The 17,155-nt window shown below is 45.9% G+C and overlaps 1 protein-coding gene across 12 annotated transcripts in view; it reads left to right on the top strand.

Moving 5' to 3' along the window:
- Positions 1-10,011: 10,011 nt before the first annotated feature.
- The window catches only part of PHF20L1 (PHD finger protein 20 like 1), a 60,720-nt gene continuing 53,576 nt past the window's right edge, over positions 10,012-17,155 (top strand). For 11 of the 12 annotated variants that reach the window (XM_075415532.1, XM_075415531.1, XM_075415530.1 and 8 more), the window contains exons 1-2: positions 10,012-10,114; positions 11,243-11,348. In XM_075415532.1, coding sequence (XP_075271647.1) covers positions 11,266-11,348 — 83 coding nt within the window. In that variant the 5' untranslated portion in view covers positions 10,012-10,114; positions 11,243-11,265. Of the gene's footprint in view, positions 10,115-10,371; positions 10,628-11,242; positions 11,349-17,155 lie in introns of those variants that run through there. The other variant, XM_075415521.1, reaches the window with a different exon arrangement.

Genomic DNA, 17,155 nt, shown 5'->3' with positions numbered 1-17,155 from the left:
AGCACTTCCATTAGAATACATAACTCCCCCACCTCCCATCCAAACATACTGCTCCTTTAAAAACTATTTTATCAGAGAAAGAAAACAAAAGGAAGAGTCTACTATTCAGATCCATCTGTCAAGGCAGAATTCAGTCGAGGTCCCTAATAGAAATGGTGGGTTGTCGTTAGAATTCTTTGTAAACTTCCTCACAAGAAGATTTGACTGCTACTGAACAAGAAGGTAGGAACACTAAGAAAAGCAATGCACACATCTATGTTAAAAGCTGGCTGACTTAATGTGTGAACTAGCACTCTACAGTGTCTGCAGTCACTAGAATCAGCCAGGACAGAGCCAGCTGTTGGCCAGCTGTGCTTTAGCAGCATCTTATTGCAGAGAACAGAGACTTTAATGCACTGATCACCGGTCCGAATGGGGAGTGAGTGGGAACGGGGCTTGGGGTGGCAGGGGAAGCGCTGCATAAGTGGTGTGTGTTCGTGGTGCCTTGAACAGCAGGGCATCAAGCTCCCAGCACACATCTATGTGCAGCATCTCAGGACACCCAGACTGTGAGGGAAAGGACAGGGACTACATGGGTAGGACAGTATGGAGAGACTGTTCACTGTTAGCTCTAAAGGGTACAAAAGGGCTTGTCCAAACCCAGTGCGATGTGGCCAACCTAGGAAGACCCCATGAGATGTGCTGAAGACTCGATTGCCCACACTCCTTGTCTTCTGTGTCACCACAGGTAATGCTGGACACACCACCTGCACAGCAGCGTCTTGGTGGCTGAAAGCTGAACAGGCCCCCTAGAAACACACAGCTTTAGGATACCACCTACGTGTCCTATCCAGACAGATAAAATCTGAATCTTTTGTTGGGAGTTTCCTTAGAATCACAGAATCATTAAGGTTGGAAAAGACCTCTAAGGTCATCAAGCCCAACCGTCAACCCAACACCACCATGCCTGCTAAACCATGTCCTGAAGTGTCTTATCTACACATTTTTTGAACACCTCCAAGGATGGTGACTCCACCACTTCCCTGGGAAGCCTGTTACATTATGAGTCCTAGAATGGAAATTAATATTCCTCTGGAGGCGGTGATGTACTGCTGATAAGAGTACATGAGACCCTGGGTGGGCTCTGTGACAGTCCTGATGTGATCTGCATGGACCAGTGGTGGAGGGTCTTGTACTGATGTCGAGTCAAGGCTTCTGACCAACAGATAACTCTAAAGGATCATAGTACTCTTCATATATACTGAGAATCTACAGTTGAGAAAGTGTGGGTACTGCCAGTTCCTGAGACGATGGTACTGGCAAAATAGTGAAGATACTGATGTTGTGGTCATTTCTATAATAAGTTCAGCTGACGAATGCATAAATGAAGACAAATAACAATTGAGTGATGCTCTAGTTCTTTAAAATGCCTGTCTTCCATGCTATTTTACACAGCACCCTTATCAGTTGTCTCTCTATTTGTATGTAAATAACCACTGTAGTCTGACAGCGACTGAGTTCCTTTCTGCCTATATACCGGTATTTAAGCAAAGTCTAAATCTGTGAAGCTTGTACTGAGAGTCCACAGGCCTTTCTGGAACTGTTTGTAATTTTTCCAGCTATGCCTGTGCCATACTTACTTGTCGCATTTCCAGCTGAATTCAAACTGATATCCTGGACTAATTCAACTGCTAGGGAGAAGAAAAGGCAGAGGCAGCCTTGGTATCTGCTGGAGGATCATGATACACTAGAGGCAAAGTGGTTTTATAGCTTGGATGCTACCCAGCATTGCATAAAGATCAAGGATTTGAATGTGGGCTACAAGTCAATTGAGGACAGCGGCCAGAACTATGATAGCCTTCCAGGAACATGTCCATGTGATGCCAGCACAGACCCAATGGCCAAGTATCAAGAATCAAGTGACTCCTTCCATAAACAAATGCTTTGCAAGCATTTTACAGGTAGGGCTGGATACTCAGGGCTAATCTCTTAATCAACAAGCACTCTTCAGCCCCTGGGGACACCCAGGATTTCACAGGACCACAAAGTAACTGGTATTGCCTGCTGGCAGATGTGACAATATGCTGAATTTCAGTCGCACAGGGAAATAATCCAGGAAATCAGTGCACAATCAGAGCAGGTATTAGCACATTTTCTGTTCAGTACTGTTCTCATCAACAATTTAAAAAACTTCAGTAAAATATTTACTGATGTGTTCCAATCTGCAGATATCCCCCAAACCCAAAACACAGTCCAAGACACAGGGCTGCAATATGTAAGGCAGAAGTAAGCAACACATTGCACAGCACTGTTTCCGAGGCAAAAGCACTGTTAAATCTCAAGAGGTTTAACATTCATTGCAAAACAATATTCATAGCACAGCAAATGTTGAGTATGCCCCCAAGAAATATCAAATGGATACACAGAAAAAGGTTTAACCAGGCAGTAACGTGGCACAGCAAAGCTGTCTTCATCCAGAATGAGTAGCTGCTCCCTTCCAGCCACGCAGAGCATCAGGAGGTGTCGCTCTGGTAAGCAGTAACTCCACCTGCCTCCCAGTATTTCCTTCAGCCTCTGTCAACAGCCAGCATTTGCTCTTTCTTCTCTTTCTTTGTATGGATTTGGGACTCTCTCACTAATCTTGGAATGACCTGTATAAATGCAAATTTCATTCCCCACCTGGCCTTAGCAGGCCTCACTCTTTAGCATCCTCATCTTACCATAGTTCACCCTTACAATACTGCTGGTAAGGAACCTTCCTTCTGGTTTATAGCTTGATGCCCCTTCTCCAGAGTGCAGTGAAATACAGTGCTGTGGCTGCAATACCTGTCAGCAAGGAGCCAGCTCTTCAGGAGAAACAATTTATTGAGTTAAAGGCATTCTGCAAAGAACCAGAGAGCATCTGAGTAAAAAGCGTCCAGCTCGAGTGTTTTTCAAAACTGGGAAAGACTGGGGTTGGTGTCTCAACCCCATGGTGCAGTTACTATTTTGTCTGGTGTCTGTGACAATGGGTGTTAGCTACTTTCTTTTCTCATACAAGGCCAGATCCTCCAAAACACAGCTGCTTTAGGATATCTCCCAGCATCAGGAAAATGTAGGACTTTAAAAGCAAAAGAGAAGTGTTTGGTGAGATAGTGGAAATCTTCACCAAAGGAGGGAGGAATTTCTGGAGGGGATGAAGTTTCTGGGATGAGAGAAAAAGAGGGGCAGAGAAACTGAAGAGGAGGACACAGCAACTGATGCCAGCCAGGGTGTCAAAAAGGAAAAAGGAAGTGCCAGGAAAAGGGCAGATGATGACAGAGCAGAGCCAGGCTGTGACCAAGCTGCCTACACAGACGGGTGGAGCGGGGCATAGCTGCTGCGGCATGTTTGCTAGGCTGAGGCCGTGCAGGAACCTTTCAAATACAAGCACCAGCAGTCACTTCAAATACGTCTTCGTACTACAAAAAGGGTAAAAACAAAGACGAAGTTTTATTCCATTGACTGCCACCTCATGATAGCAATATCTGACTTTTAAAGTAGTTCTTTTACGGACTAATCCAATTGCCCACAAGAAAAAATAAATGGCAAAATAAACAAACTGATGTCTGGGTTTCTCACCATAGCATCTTCTTCTCCAGGTGTTTGATCATTCTCCCAGATCTTTCCTGAACCCTTCCAGCTTTTGGATGGCTTTTCTGAGCAGTAAGTTATTTTAATAACAAAGTACCAGTGCCAAGTGCAGAGAATGTCACCTCTCTACTCCTACTCAGTATTTCCATGTGCATGTGCTTTGCAAAGACTGCATTAGTCTTTTCAGCATCAACAGCACACCATGAGCTCATGCTCAGCTGATTATGAAATCCTCTCTTCCCCCTCCAAGTCTTTGTGAGTCATTGACCGGGAAGATAAAATCTCCTATCCAGTTTGCTTTCCAATTTATGGTCCGTATAATGTTCACAATGCTAAAGACATGCTTCATGACAAGACTGAACAGCAAATTTTCCGAGGAGCAGAAGTAATGAAATCTCCTTTCCTTCATCTGTCTGCGTTGTGATGTTCTGGTGTCTCAAGGAGAGTAAGCACCGAGCCTTTCTATCATGGAGGTTGACGCAGCTGCTCTTCCCTGCCCAACTGAGCATTTTAACAAAACAAGTTGGGATAACATGACAAGACCTCTGTCTCTCTGTCAACCTTGAATTAAGGCAGGAATTTAAGAAGTAAGGGGAGAAAGGCAAAAGGCAAGGCAGACATGCAGTGGAGCCAGGTAAGCCCTGTATTCCTAAGAGACAAGACTAAATATTGGAGATATTTTTGTGCTAAAAGAATAAAAAACGGTCTTGGCCAAAGTTGCTCCTCACTGGCTTTATGGTGAAATATGGTAGCTAAAATGGGGTCCTGGGCTGTGGGTGGAGTGAGGGAGACACTAGGGGAGGCAGGTAAAGGCCAGTAAGGGCTGTGGGTTCTCTCAGGGGCAAAGCAGGGCAGGGGTGGGTATACCTGAAATGGCAGCAAAGAAATGGGGACATTGGTTGGGGCTCCCTGATTTCCTAATGGATCTGATAATTGTGCAATGAAACGCGGCCCCATGCTGCTGGACCACAAGCAGCCCTCTGCTGTGCTGAAGACAGCGTGGTAGGAGTCACACATAGCACCCTGTGTTGGGGTGTCCTTTCCTCTGAGTCCTTAATTTGATTTTCCACCTGCCATTGTTCCCCCCTGCTGCTCTGAGCTTGAGGAAATGGGCCTTTGATGGGCTGATGGCTCCTGGGAGCTGCTGGGTCAGGGTATTATTTGGGCTCCCTCTCCTGCTGTTGTCTCTTTGTGCTCTTTTGTGGGATTGCAGATGAGCTTTTAGACCATGTTATCATATAATCACAGAATGGTTTGGGTTGGAAGGGACCTTAAAGATCATCCAGTTCCAACGCCCCTGCCATGGGCAGGGACACCTTCCACTAGACCAGGTTGCTCAAAGCCCCATCCAACCTGGACTTCACCACTTCCAGAGAGGGGGCAGCCACAGCTTCTCGGGGCAACCTGTGCCAGGGCCTCACCATCCTCACAGTAAAGAATTTCTTCCTTGTATCTAATCTAAATCTCTTTCAGTTTAAAGCCATTACCCCTTGTCCTGTCACTACATGTCCTTTTCAAAAGTCCCTCTCCAGCTTTTCTGCAGGCCACTTCAGGTACTGAAAGGCTGCTATAAGGTCTCCCTCCAGCCTCCTCTTATCCAGGCTGAACAGCCTCAACTCTCTCGGCCTTTCCTCACAGGAGAGGTGTTCCAGCCCTCTGATCATTTTTGTGGCCTCCTCTGGATGCACTCCAACAGATCCATGTCTTTCCTGTACTTGCCACCGAAAATCCGGGAATAAAACCTCGTAGCACCAATGTAGTATTAAAAGGCAGGCATTCTTTATTGCGGCGCCGGATGCACTGGGGATAATTCCACCGAACGTGCATACCTCATACTTTTTCCGTGCAGTTTATATAGATTAAAAATATACATATTGATTAGGTTTCCCAGTCCATCCATACATATGCATAACCTATCCCTTTCATATTAAAATCAGTTCCAAGAAGTCATTTCCATAGTCTCCTCCCAGCTGCGCTTGCGCAGTGCCTCCTAGTGGTGGTCGTCCGGGGGTCCAAGATGAAGACTCATCCTCTTCATCACAGTTTCTGCGCAAACTCACTTCTCTTCTGGCTCCCATCCACACAGTGGGGTCGTCTTGACTGGTTCTAGGTGACTTCTAGCCTCTATCAAAAACTAACCCCTTTGTATGGAGATGTAAGACTCTCTGCTTCAGTTAATTTATGCAATAGATAGGTACTATAAATGCACCTGCAACTATTAGGTAATGCTATTTCTATTAAAAATCCCCTTCACTACTATTGTTTAACATTAATGGTTACTTAGAGACTAGACCCTCTGTTCCTAGACCTAATGTCCAGATGGGTAGGGCTGTACAAGGGACATAGCAGCATTGTTCATGTTTATGGTCAACTGATTCTGTCACTCTGGTTACATACTGAGGGCTCCAGAACTGGTCACAGGACTCCAGGTGAAGTGCGGAGCAGAGAGGCAGAATCATCTCTAGAGGGGCAGACATTACTGAACACCTGGGGCTTGCTGTGCCTCTGCAGCCTGCTGTCAGCTCTGCCTCCCTCTCCCAACAGCCTCAGCAGCGAGGTGACACTCATGATGCCACACACTGCTCTGAGCTTTTCTCACATCACAGCATAACCTAGACAACCTCCAGTATTCAACAGAGCATGACACAGCCATCTACAGGTACCTGGCCCCATCCTCACTACCTCTTCTATCTTTCCTCATCTCCCTCTTCTTGGACAGAAGCACCTTCACTTTTCTGACAGCACCCTGATGCTGCATAGTCATTGCCACTCGGAGAGGTCTCATTGCCAACAGAAGATCCCTTGTCATCCTGTAACAAACTCTCTAAACAAAAGCCTCCATCAAAACTACACTCAAGATAGTAAGAGCTGGAGAATTCAAATGAATGCAATGCCAACTTTTTCACAAAAAAAGAGAAAAAAGATTTTTTTCTTTCTTTCTTTTTTTGCTTGTTTTTTGTTTTGTTTTTCTTCAAGCCTCCTTCCTCCTTCAGTCTCTCCTGCTTGCCACCACCATCCAGAAAATGGGAACAGGGAAAAGTCAAAGGAGGGATAAAAAATCCTGTAGCAATTAGTGACTCTAAAATGTCCCACGGCACAGTCTTTCTATAAAGGCTCTTAAAGTGGGAGGCAGCCTCTCAGGGACTAAGCAAAGCGGATGGTTTGACCTCGGACACCAGCCAAACACCCACACAGCCACTCGCTCACTCCCCCTGCAGTGGGATGCAGGAGAGAATAGGAAGAACAAAAGTGAGAATGCCTGTAGATCCAGACAAGGACAGTTTAATAAGTAAAGGAAAGCAAAAAAAAAAAACCCTAAAGCAGACAACCCAGCCCCAAAAAACCCCAAGCAATGCAAAGGCAATCACTCACCACCTCCCACCAGCAGACCCATGCCCAGCTAGTGTCCCATCAATGGCCACCTTGGAAAACAAAAGCCCCACCACTCTTCTTCCTCTGCCCCAGCTGTTATTGCTGAGGTCGATATTGTGTGGCATGGAATACCCCTTTGGCCAATTTGGGTCACCCGTCCTGGCTGTGTCCCCTCCCAGTTTCCTGCCCACCCCTAGCCTACTTGCTGGGGGAGCAGAGTGAAAAAAAAAAGCCAGCCTTGGTGCTGTGCAAGTACTGTTCAGCAACAGCCAACACACTGGTGTGTTATCAACACTGGTTTAGCCACAAATCCAAAACATGGCACCATACGGACCCCTGTAAAGAAAGTTAACTCCACCCCAGCCAGACCCAGTACAATATCCACCCTTTGTTCCGTATCATTTGCACCCTGCTCAGGTCCTACACTCTCCAGGACATCTCCATCAATCACCACTCCCCTCCCTGTCCTTTGACATACACACAGAACATTCCCTTAGTCTGTGGGTCGTCCTCCAAACATCCATAGAAGCCCAATCTGTTCATGTGGTCCATGACTTGTGCTCTACACAGTAGCTTTCCACGGCCGATGGTTTCACACAACACAACAGGATCCACTGGTAAACAGAGCATATTTCCTTTCAATTTCTGATAACTTATTATACAGTGGGGCCTCTTGGGCCTGAGCCACTTCCTCACGTGATGCTCTGAAATCTCTGCCTCCTGACCAAACCATGGTCTCTTCCAGGACTTGTGGGCAGTTGGGGTTCCCCATCTGCGTCTGCTGCGTGATCAGTGCTACCTGCTTACTCCACATAATATCGGCTGCATGAGGTGTAGAGGGAACCCTTCCTATGAATATCTAGTGCAGCACAGGCACCTCAGATCTTTGGTACCTCCTGCTCCAGAACCCTAGATGTCAACCTCGGGTCTCTCCAGGTGTTTTCTGCCAGGTGAGGCCATGCTCTCCAGCTACGGTGTGGAGCATATTTCTCATAGCTGGTCCTGTCTGGCTAGGCCAAAGGGCTACCTCATAAACTATCTCCTGTCTGTCCTGCTGCTGTTTAGGGCCCAACTTGAAACAGTTCTTCTTTCGGGTTGCTTGAGAGAAAGGACTCACAAGCTGACAGTGACCCAGAATGTGAAATCTCCAGAAAACCCTCTATGGCTAGGAAAGCTTGCATTTCTTTTTTGTTAGCTGGTGGAAACTTGACTGTTACTTTACTGATCACATTCGTGGGGAGGTGACGATGCTGATCTTGCCATCGCAACAAGGTTGGAAATATCTGTCCCAGAGGAACAGAGGAGGAAGGTGTCCACAAGATGATTCGTGGACGAGCTCGAGAAGTGAACTTGTGTGAACATCATGAGGTTCCACAAGGCCAAGTGCAAGGTCCTGCATCTGGGTTGGGGCAATCCCAAGCACAAATACAGGCTGGGGGGGTGAAAGGCTTGAGAGCAGAACTGCTGAGAAGGACTTCGAGGTACTGGTGGATGAGAAGCTGGACATGAGCCACCAATGTGCACTCACAGCCCAGAAGGCCAACTGTATCCTGGGCTGCACCAAAAGCAGCATGGCCAGCAGGTCGAGGGAGGAGATCTTCCCCTTCGCTCCACTCTGGAGACCCCACCTGGAGTCCTGCGTCCAGCTCTGGAGCCCTCAGCACAAGAAGGACATGGAGATGTTGGAGCAGGTCCAGAGGAGGCCCACAAAAATGATGAGAAGGCTGGAGCACCTCTCCTATGAGGAAAGGCTGAGAAAGTTGGGGCTGTTCAGCCTGGAGAAGAGAACGCTGTGGGGAGACCTGACTGCAGCCTTTCAGTATCTGAAGGGAGCCTATAGGAAAGATGGGGAAAATATTTTCAGCAGGGCTTGTTGTGATAGGACAAGGAGTAATAGTTTTAAACTAAGGGAGGGTAGATTTAGACTGGATATAAGGAAGAAATTTTTTATGACAAGGGTGGTGAAACACTGGAATGGATTGCCCAGAGAGGCAGTGGAGGCCCCATCTCTGGAAACATTCAAGCCCAGGTTGGACAGGGCTCTGAGCAGCCTGGTCTGGTTGAAGATATCCCTGCTCATTGCAGGGGGGTTGGGCTAGATGACCTCTAAAGTTCCCCTCCAGCCCAAAGCATTCTGTGATTCTGTGATTCCTGGCATACTGGGATGGCAGGGGCCAAATGCCAGACTTGGTTCAAGGCCAGTGCTTTTATCACAGGTCTCCCACGCAAAGCAAAAAACACAGTGACGAGCAGCACAGCGCATAGCAGCTGACAGCAGCCATTAAGCAGCCCTGGAGCTTAATGTGCAGCAAGAAACAGGGCAAATAAATCAGCAGCTAAACAGCTGTAACAGCTGTAAATTCAGCCCAGCACGTTCTGACCAAATCTCTCATCATCTAAAGCCCTGTGCCGGGTGCCAAAATGGACGGCGGTGGGTCGGCCCCACCAGCAGCCAAGCGCCCACGCAGCCACTCACTCCCCCCCGGCTCCCCAGGGGGTGGGGGAGAGGTGGGACAGAACAAAGGCGAGGCAGTGCCGCGGGCCGGGATAAAGCCAGTTCCATGGACAAGGGAGGGAGGGAAACGCAGGCCGCGGTGAGGCCTCCCGCCAGCGGCCTGGCGCCCGGCCGGCCGCCGGCTATGGCCGCCGGCTATGGGCGCCTCAGCGGCCAGCTCGGTGTCCCCCCTCGGCCCTTCCTCGCTCTCCCCGGTTGTTGCGGGTGAAGCTGCCAGCGGGTGAGGCAGCAGGGACAGCCGTGACACAGTGCCACCGCCGCTCAACCACCGCCGCCCTCACCACAGCCTCCCCCGCCGCGCGCCCGCCGGGGCGGGGCGACCGGCACTGTCAATCACCCCGCACCGCCGCGCATGCGCAGCGCCACCTCGCTTTGTCTCCCTCGCTTCGCCCCCCCCCCGCCCCGCGACTCGCGTCACGCGGCGGTGGCTCCGCAGTCACGTGCTGGGGGCGGCGGCATGGCGGCGCCGGGGCGCGCGCCGCGGGTTCGTCGCGCAGTGGTGACGCGGCGGCGGGGCGCGGGGAGGATGGGGCTGTGAGGGCGGCCGCCGCGCCGGACACCCCGCGCCGCGCCGAGCCGAGCCGGGGCCGCGGGCCGCCACAGGCCCCGCCGCTGCCTGGAGACTCGCGGGAGGCGGTAAGGAGACCGGGGAGGGCGCGGCCGGCGGGGCGGGCGGCCCCGGACAGTGGTCCCCCTCCGGGCGGGCCTGGCCCGGCCCGACTCGGGGCTCCGGTTCTCCCCTCCCTCACGGCGCCCGGGCCCGGCGGGGCGGTGCCCGCGGCCCTCCCCGCGCTGAGCCCTGCCCGCGGCCGAGGGGAGTCCGGCGGGCCGCGGCCGCTCGCCTCCTCCCCTGGAACTGCGGGAGCGCTGAGCCCCCGCCGGCCGGGGCCCTCCCGCGCTCCGCGCCCGGCTGGGCAGGACCCCTTTGTGTCTGCCGCGCTCGGGGAGCGGCGTGGGCTGCCTCGGGTCGGCCGCCGCCTCCGAGGCAGCCGGCCCGCATCGCGGCCCCCGCGTTGAGCCCCGCGGAAAAGCTGGGGTCCGGCTGCTGTCGCGGTCCGGAGCGGGGAGGCTCCGGCCCTGGAGCCCGGCAGCCGTGCTCCGCAGCGGGCGGGCAGCGGGAGCCATCGACGGTGCTTCGGAGTCATCCAGGTACGGCGGGAGAAAGTCACGATTATCGCGAAAGTGGTGGTACAGAGACGTCGTTTTTTGACGGTGACTGAATTGCCAAAGAAACTCGTTAATAGGCACTTGTGAATGAGACTGACTTAGTGCTATGAAGGAGACTCGAGAGTGTATAGAACTGTTGGAGATGGCTTTTTTGTTTATTTTTGGTTTTGGTAGTTTCATTTTAGGCTAGGTTTATGTTTAAGCGTCTGTTCTTGGTAAGGTACGTTTTTCTTGGTTTTGATCTTTGCCACAGCAGAGGAGAGAACACATGTTGACTCTAGGTAACTCTTAAAATTATGCTCCAAAGGATGTCAAGGAATTACAGCATTGTACAGCTCCAGAGAGGAGCACCAGATTTTTTTATTTTTTGACTTAAGGTTGATGACTGTCTGTTTGGGGAGGAGGGAAAGAAATCTCAGTAAAAATACACACATTGCCTACTTTGGACATTGACTATACTTCTGAAAACTGAGCAGTTAATGGAGAGTCAGGGTAGAAATTTCACATCTTTTTCCAGCCTCTGGGATGTGTTCACTGTCAGTGACATGTTTTAGACAACATTGGTTTTTAATGTGACTCTCTTTTTTTTCTCCAAAGGTAGTGAAAAAGAAAATATCAAGATGAGTAAAAAGCCTCCAAATCGTCCTGGAATCACATTTGAGATTGGTGCTCGTTTGGAGGCACTGGACTATTTACAAAAATGGTATGGAAGACATTGTGCAGTATTTACCAAGAGCAAAGTTGTTTTGTGTACATTGTATGTTTTGATGTGTAGTTATAAAACTTAACACACCTACTAATTGAGCGTTTCACATGTAAACTTTATGGATTTCCACGTAATAAGTCTGTTAAAACTATTAACTTCTAGGAAAATGTCTCTCTTCAGAAATCAAACTAAGCTTTTCTGTGGGTTTTTATTTGTTTGCTTTTAGTTGCTTGTGCAGTCATAGCAACCAAAGAGCATTTCCAGAGTAGCGTGGAACGCAGTGTTACGTGTGAGATGATCGGTGTGTTAGCGTGGCAAAATTCTGTGACTAAAGACTTTTGTTTTAGTTTGAAGGCATGCATGTGAATTTGTTTTGTATTCAGTTATCATACTTCAAAGGTTCACAAAATTGAGTTAAAAAAAAGAAAAGGTCCTTAATCAGAGCTCATGGAATAGGTAAGTACGATTGTATCAAACAGTTGGAGGAATTAATTGCTTAAGACTGTGACTCTGCACCACCCAGTCAGATAGTGAGCAAGAGTCAAGACTGTAAAATGGATATTTGTGGGCACAAGGACCACGCTACACAACGTGTGTGTTATGAAAGGAGTTGTTCTTTGGAAATAAATTTAGTCAAAATTTTATTGATGTAAATGGGCTAATTTTATTGATGCAGGTGGGCTAGTTTCATGATGTGTGCTGACGACGCTAGTTCATTTTGAGAAATCCCTGGTTTTGTTAAAGGAGGTGACACAGGAAGTTGATACTTCCACCCAGAAGTTTTTTCTTAAATGCTGTCTGATTAATTAGGGCTAGGAAAAGTAGAGGCCTGTACCTGCTTTTCTGTTGCATTCCTGGAGAACTAAGCATGTTCATGTAAATATCTGATCCTGCTAACTCCAAGTTATGTGACAGAGAAGTCAGTATTATTCACGTTTACTCAGCAGTTATGTGCCCTGTACAAAAAGTTGGTTTAAACTTTTTTAATCTGTAGAGCGTTGGTTCTAAATATAGCAGAAGTGTTTGTTTTAATAAACTGTCTGTAAAGGAAAATACAGTTTACAGAATAGTCCTTGTTCTTATCGGTTGCTGTGGAGTGGATTTTCAACGTGCTAATTCTATAATTGAATGCCAAGATCATGAAACTGTCTGAATAGCGCTATAAAAATAAAATAATTTTAATAGGACTTTTTGTAGCATCTCCTGTGACTGGAGATAATTGGTTAATGTAGCTAAATAGCAAAAGTTAATATGTAAAAATAGCTTCAGCTTAATTGTGTCAAAAAGAGGTGGCTGAAGATCCGGTGTATAGTTTGTATCGGATCTGCCCAGCCCTTTCACAGGGGAGGGTCGCACATCCATTCTGGAGTGCTTGTCTAGGTTTGGCCTTGTCAGGTGTGGGCCCTGTCGCAGGCTCCACAGCTGAGTTGCTTGATATCTTCTGGCAGAAGAGAATTTGTTCTGAACTTTCTAGGAACTGATTCATCATCTGGACCACCAGGTAGAACAGGTCAGGTTTATATGCATGTAAACTTCTGTGGTGCCCTATACGGAAGCAGAATGTTAATATTAAAATTTTGCAGTTACAGCAACACTGAAAACAGGATTTTTCAAATGAAATAATATTCATGCGTGTAACCGAAAGCTTTAGAGAAAGCCTACAGTTGTGTTATTATCAGGGTGACATAGGCTGGAATAGTAGTCCATGTGACTTTTTATTTCCTTAGCTTTCTGTTGCATAAGGGGGTGGTGCATGTTTTTTAAATTCTTTCTATATATATATAAGCTGTGCGCATTTCCCTCATCTGCATGCAGAAATAGAACATACTTCAAAGAAAATTAGGTTGCTGAACTTACATGAAATCTCTTGATATTTTTTAACAGAACCAAAATTGAAGAGCAGTAGTATTGCTTAGCGCAGTCTTTCTACAAGCAACAAATTGAGAACACTTGCTGAAAAATAGCCTTTTAAAGGGTTTTAATTTTTTCTTCATTTTTCTGAAAGCCTGCTGTTAGTTAAAGATGCAGTGTTAATGACCAGTTAAAATGTTAATCAAGAAAGGCTTCTGGAGGGTGGGAAAAATACGGTAAGGTTCTGCTGTATGTCTTTGCTTTCAGAGGCACTTCTGCAGGTCTTAATTTTCATCCGTGTAGTAGTTGTTGAAATTCATCTCATGGAGTCTAGTGTTCTGTTTGAATTCTGTAAACTTTGGGGAGGATATTGTGTACCGTGACTATTTATTGCTCAAAAACCCTGTACTTTTTAAATGAGGAAGTTTTTGTAGATATTGTTTGGGTCACTGGTATAATTTGGCACATATGATTGCTGAGTAGAAGAAGGCTTAGTCAAACTCATCAGCAAAGACAAGCTGTGATTTTTGATTTATTGTGGAGGTAACTGCAATTGCTTCTTTACCAAGTGAAAAACAATATACTGCTGCAGGGGAGGTCAGCTTCCATCATGAATTTGTACCACTTGTTAAATTCACTAAAGCAAACTATGAAATGCAGCTCTAATCAAAATCAACATGATCATCTGTCAGCAGGTATTAAATGAGATGGGATTCACTGGTTATAGAAAATTATTAAATATATGAGATGTGAGATACACAGCGGCCTGGAGTGTACAACATGTGAAAGAGAGGGTGAGGAAACTGGACATGTTTAGCTTGGAGAAGGTGTCAGGAAACCCACTGGCAGCCTTCCAGTACCTGCAGGGATGTCATCAAGAAGACTTAGCCAAGGTCTCCACAGAAGTGCGTGGTTGGAGGACAAGAGATAACAGGCACAGGTTGAAATGAGAGATTTGGGGTAGGTACAAGGAGAATCTTTTTCCGCATGGGACAGTCAAGCAGTGGATCAGGTTGCCCAAAGAGTTTGTGGAGTCTCCAACATTGAAGGTTTTCGAGACTGGGTTGGATAAAACTCTGGAAAACCTGGTCGGATCCCATAGCTGACCCTGCTTTGAGTGGGAGGCTAACTGGAGGTTTTCTGAGGTCCCTTCCAACTTGTATTATCCTATGATCTTGTGAAAAATGTGATACATGTGCATGCCCTGCCCAGTGCCTCTCACTGACAAAACAAATGAAAAAGCAGTGAAAGAGCACATATCTGTAAGTATGTGCCCATGTGTGAGACTGGTTCTTAAGCTGTTTGCTCCCACAAGTAGGACACGGTTTCTGCAAAGTTGATTTGTCTAAAGATGCATCTCTTCCTTTTTTTCTGTTTTCTTGTGTCTTTTTGTGGCTTTAGCTCTCTACTGGTTGTCCTATAGATGCCAGATATTGCTTTGAAAAAAGACCCACGCTGTTGTTTTTCTGAGACCCTAGTCTATATTAATCTGCTTGATCTAAACTATAAGTTAAGTAATGAAGGTAGTACAGATACGTGGCCCTTGTTGCAGTTTTGGAATGGAAACAGCTCACTAAAATAGGTTAGTCATCAGAACAACAGCACTTTGACTTGGTGTATTTGATTATCTGGATGGATTTATGGATTTCTGCCACCCCCACCCCCCCACCCCCCCCCCCCGCCCCGATATGGCGGAAGCTTTTTCCCTGTAAGACACTGGGAAATCGGGAAATCTTATTTTGTACAGTCTTTGCTTTGAATTTCAGTTGACTGTGTTGCCAGACAGCCAGATGTTTGAAAGGATTGTGAAGACTCTGCATTATATTGATATAATACAATATATGCAATAAAAGGTGGGGAGTTAGAAATAGATGTTTGCAGATTTTGCATGAAGTATTTGTCTGTTTCTAGACTTTGTAGGTGCAAACTTCGGCAAATTTACTAGTGTTTTTGCATCCATTTTTACGGTTTGAAATAACTGTTGTCCCATCTCACAGGGCACTTATTGGTCACTTTTGAAGGCTCAAAAGGAAGATGATGATGAAAAAATGAAAAATCCTTTCCATGTGGCATTAACGTGTTGCGTATTCTTTTTTTCACACTGTCAAGAAATGAAAACTAGAAATTTCCCATTATTTTTTCGTGTATGAACATTGGAGCATTATTGTTGTCTGACCAGTGTAAATTTTGACATAGTGTAAATTTTGTAAGCTGTATTAAATTTTGCAGCTTTGCAAAAATGTTGCGTAATTCTTAAAGGTTGGATTCACTGGAACCTGAGAATGGAAGAGCATACAAGACGTAAACTGGGCAGATACCATCAGCTAACAATAGTTTTCCTGCTCTCTCTTTAAAAACAAGAACAAACCCCCCTGAAATTTGGAGGAGACTTTATTTGGGATTATTAAATACTATTTCCAGCATGCTATTAAACAAACATACCCAAAACTTGCAGGTTATTGTTTCTTCCCACAAAAAGAACACTTTCGTTACTGAGCTGGAGTGTGGTGGTCTGTTGTGGTTTTTTTTTGTTTCTGTGAAAAGTAAAGACTTTTTTTTCAATTTTTTAGAATGTATTTTTGTGGTTTGTACTCAACAAATGTTGGCAAATCTGTTTGTATACCAAATCTATTCTGATCCTTTAGTGTGGAGTGCTTGCTAGGGGTGAACAGGGAGAATTAACCCAACTGGAAGGTTGTTGGGCCTTAGACGTCATTACACTTTGGTAGTGTGAAGAGTGATGTTTGTATTCCCCTTTGCAGTACTTCTGCATAATGCCTGCTTGTAGCTTTGCAATGGAAGGAACTTCTACATAAATTTTTTCATGTGTATGAAATGTAATCATCTGAATCTTTTTTCTGCAGAATAAATGTAAACTTTGCTCTAGCCGCGGTAAAAGATTTCTTGTATGCATTGGAACTTTTTGTGTTGCCATTTTATCTTTTATTAGCAGGAGATGCATACTTGCCTTTGAAATATTTCTATAATTTTGCAGTTGTGGAACTGATTATTTTCAGTGAAAGTACAAGAACTATAACACCAGAAAAATGTTTCTATGCAGTGCAAAATTTGCATAGGTAAATTCTGCCATATATATGCTGTGCTCTTTCCACTGTGGGATCAATATTGTGAAATATTACTGTTTATACATATTTGTGGCACAGTGTGGCTAAATTTAGTGGGTATTGAGGGCAAGAGCTTATTGCTAAATCCATACAAAGTTGTTTTTGGGTACCCTAATAACCAATCGTATGTAAATTGGGTGGTTCAGAGATTCACTGAATCTTCCTCTCTGAGGATTGGAGTTGAATGCAGGTTTTAATTTTACTTATCTTGCAACCACTGTCTTAATGTACGTTGAAGACACATAAATTACTGGAACAAAGCCGTTATATGATGATATGGTTATTGTAAGATTTAGCTGGGCAAAACCAGTATCATGGACTATGATTAAGAGCTGACAATGACATGTGAAAAAGACTTTGGTAGCAGAAGTTGTGTTTATCAGAGAAATTAACAAATAAACACCTGGTGCTGCCTTTCTTCTGTTGACTAATCCCTAATGAGACTTAATATTTTGCATGTCTTCTTTTATTAACTGATGCTAGCTTTGCATTTTTTTCCCCATATATATTAACATCTTGATTCTTGGCTTGCTGAATTTTCCTTAAAACTATCTTGATTTTTATGTACTAGTCTCTAAACTGTACTCTGTATTTTACTTCCCCCTCTTCTTCAGTTTTCTCTTTATAGGACAGTGTACTATATTTTGCCAGTTTATCCCCTCTCTTGTCTTCTACACACAGTGCTTGGAATGGTGACTTTGCTGACGGTGACCAGTGAAAGCTACCAGCCACACCAGCAATAAAAAAGTAGGAAGTGAACCACTTTAGGGTAGCGCCATAAAGGGAACAGGGCGTTTGCATTGTAGATATAAGAAAGGAGAATTCTGT

This window comes from Opisthocomus hoazin, chromosome 3 (genome assembly GCF_030867145.1).
Source record: "Opisthocomus hoazin isolate bOpiHoa1 chromosome 3, bOpiHoa1.hap1, whole genome shotgun sequence".
In the NCBI taxonomy this organism is placed as follows: domain Eukaryota; kingdom Metazoa; phylum Chordata; class Aves; order Opisthocomiformes; family Opisthocomidae; genus Opisthocomus; species Opisthocomus hoazin.
The sequence above is the reverse complement of the archived record's forward strand: the minus strand, read 5'-3'. Positions and strand labels throughout refer to the sequence as shown.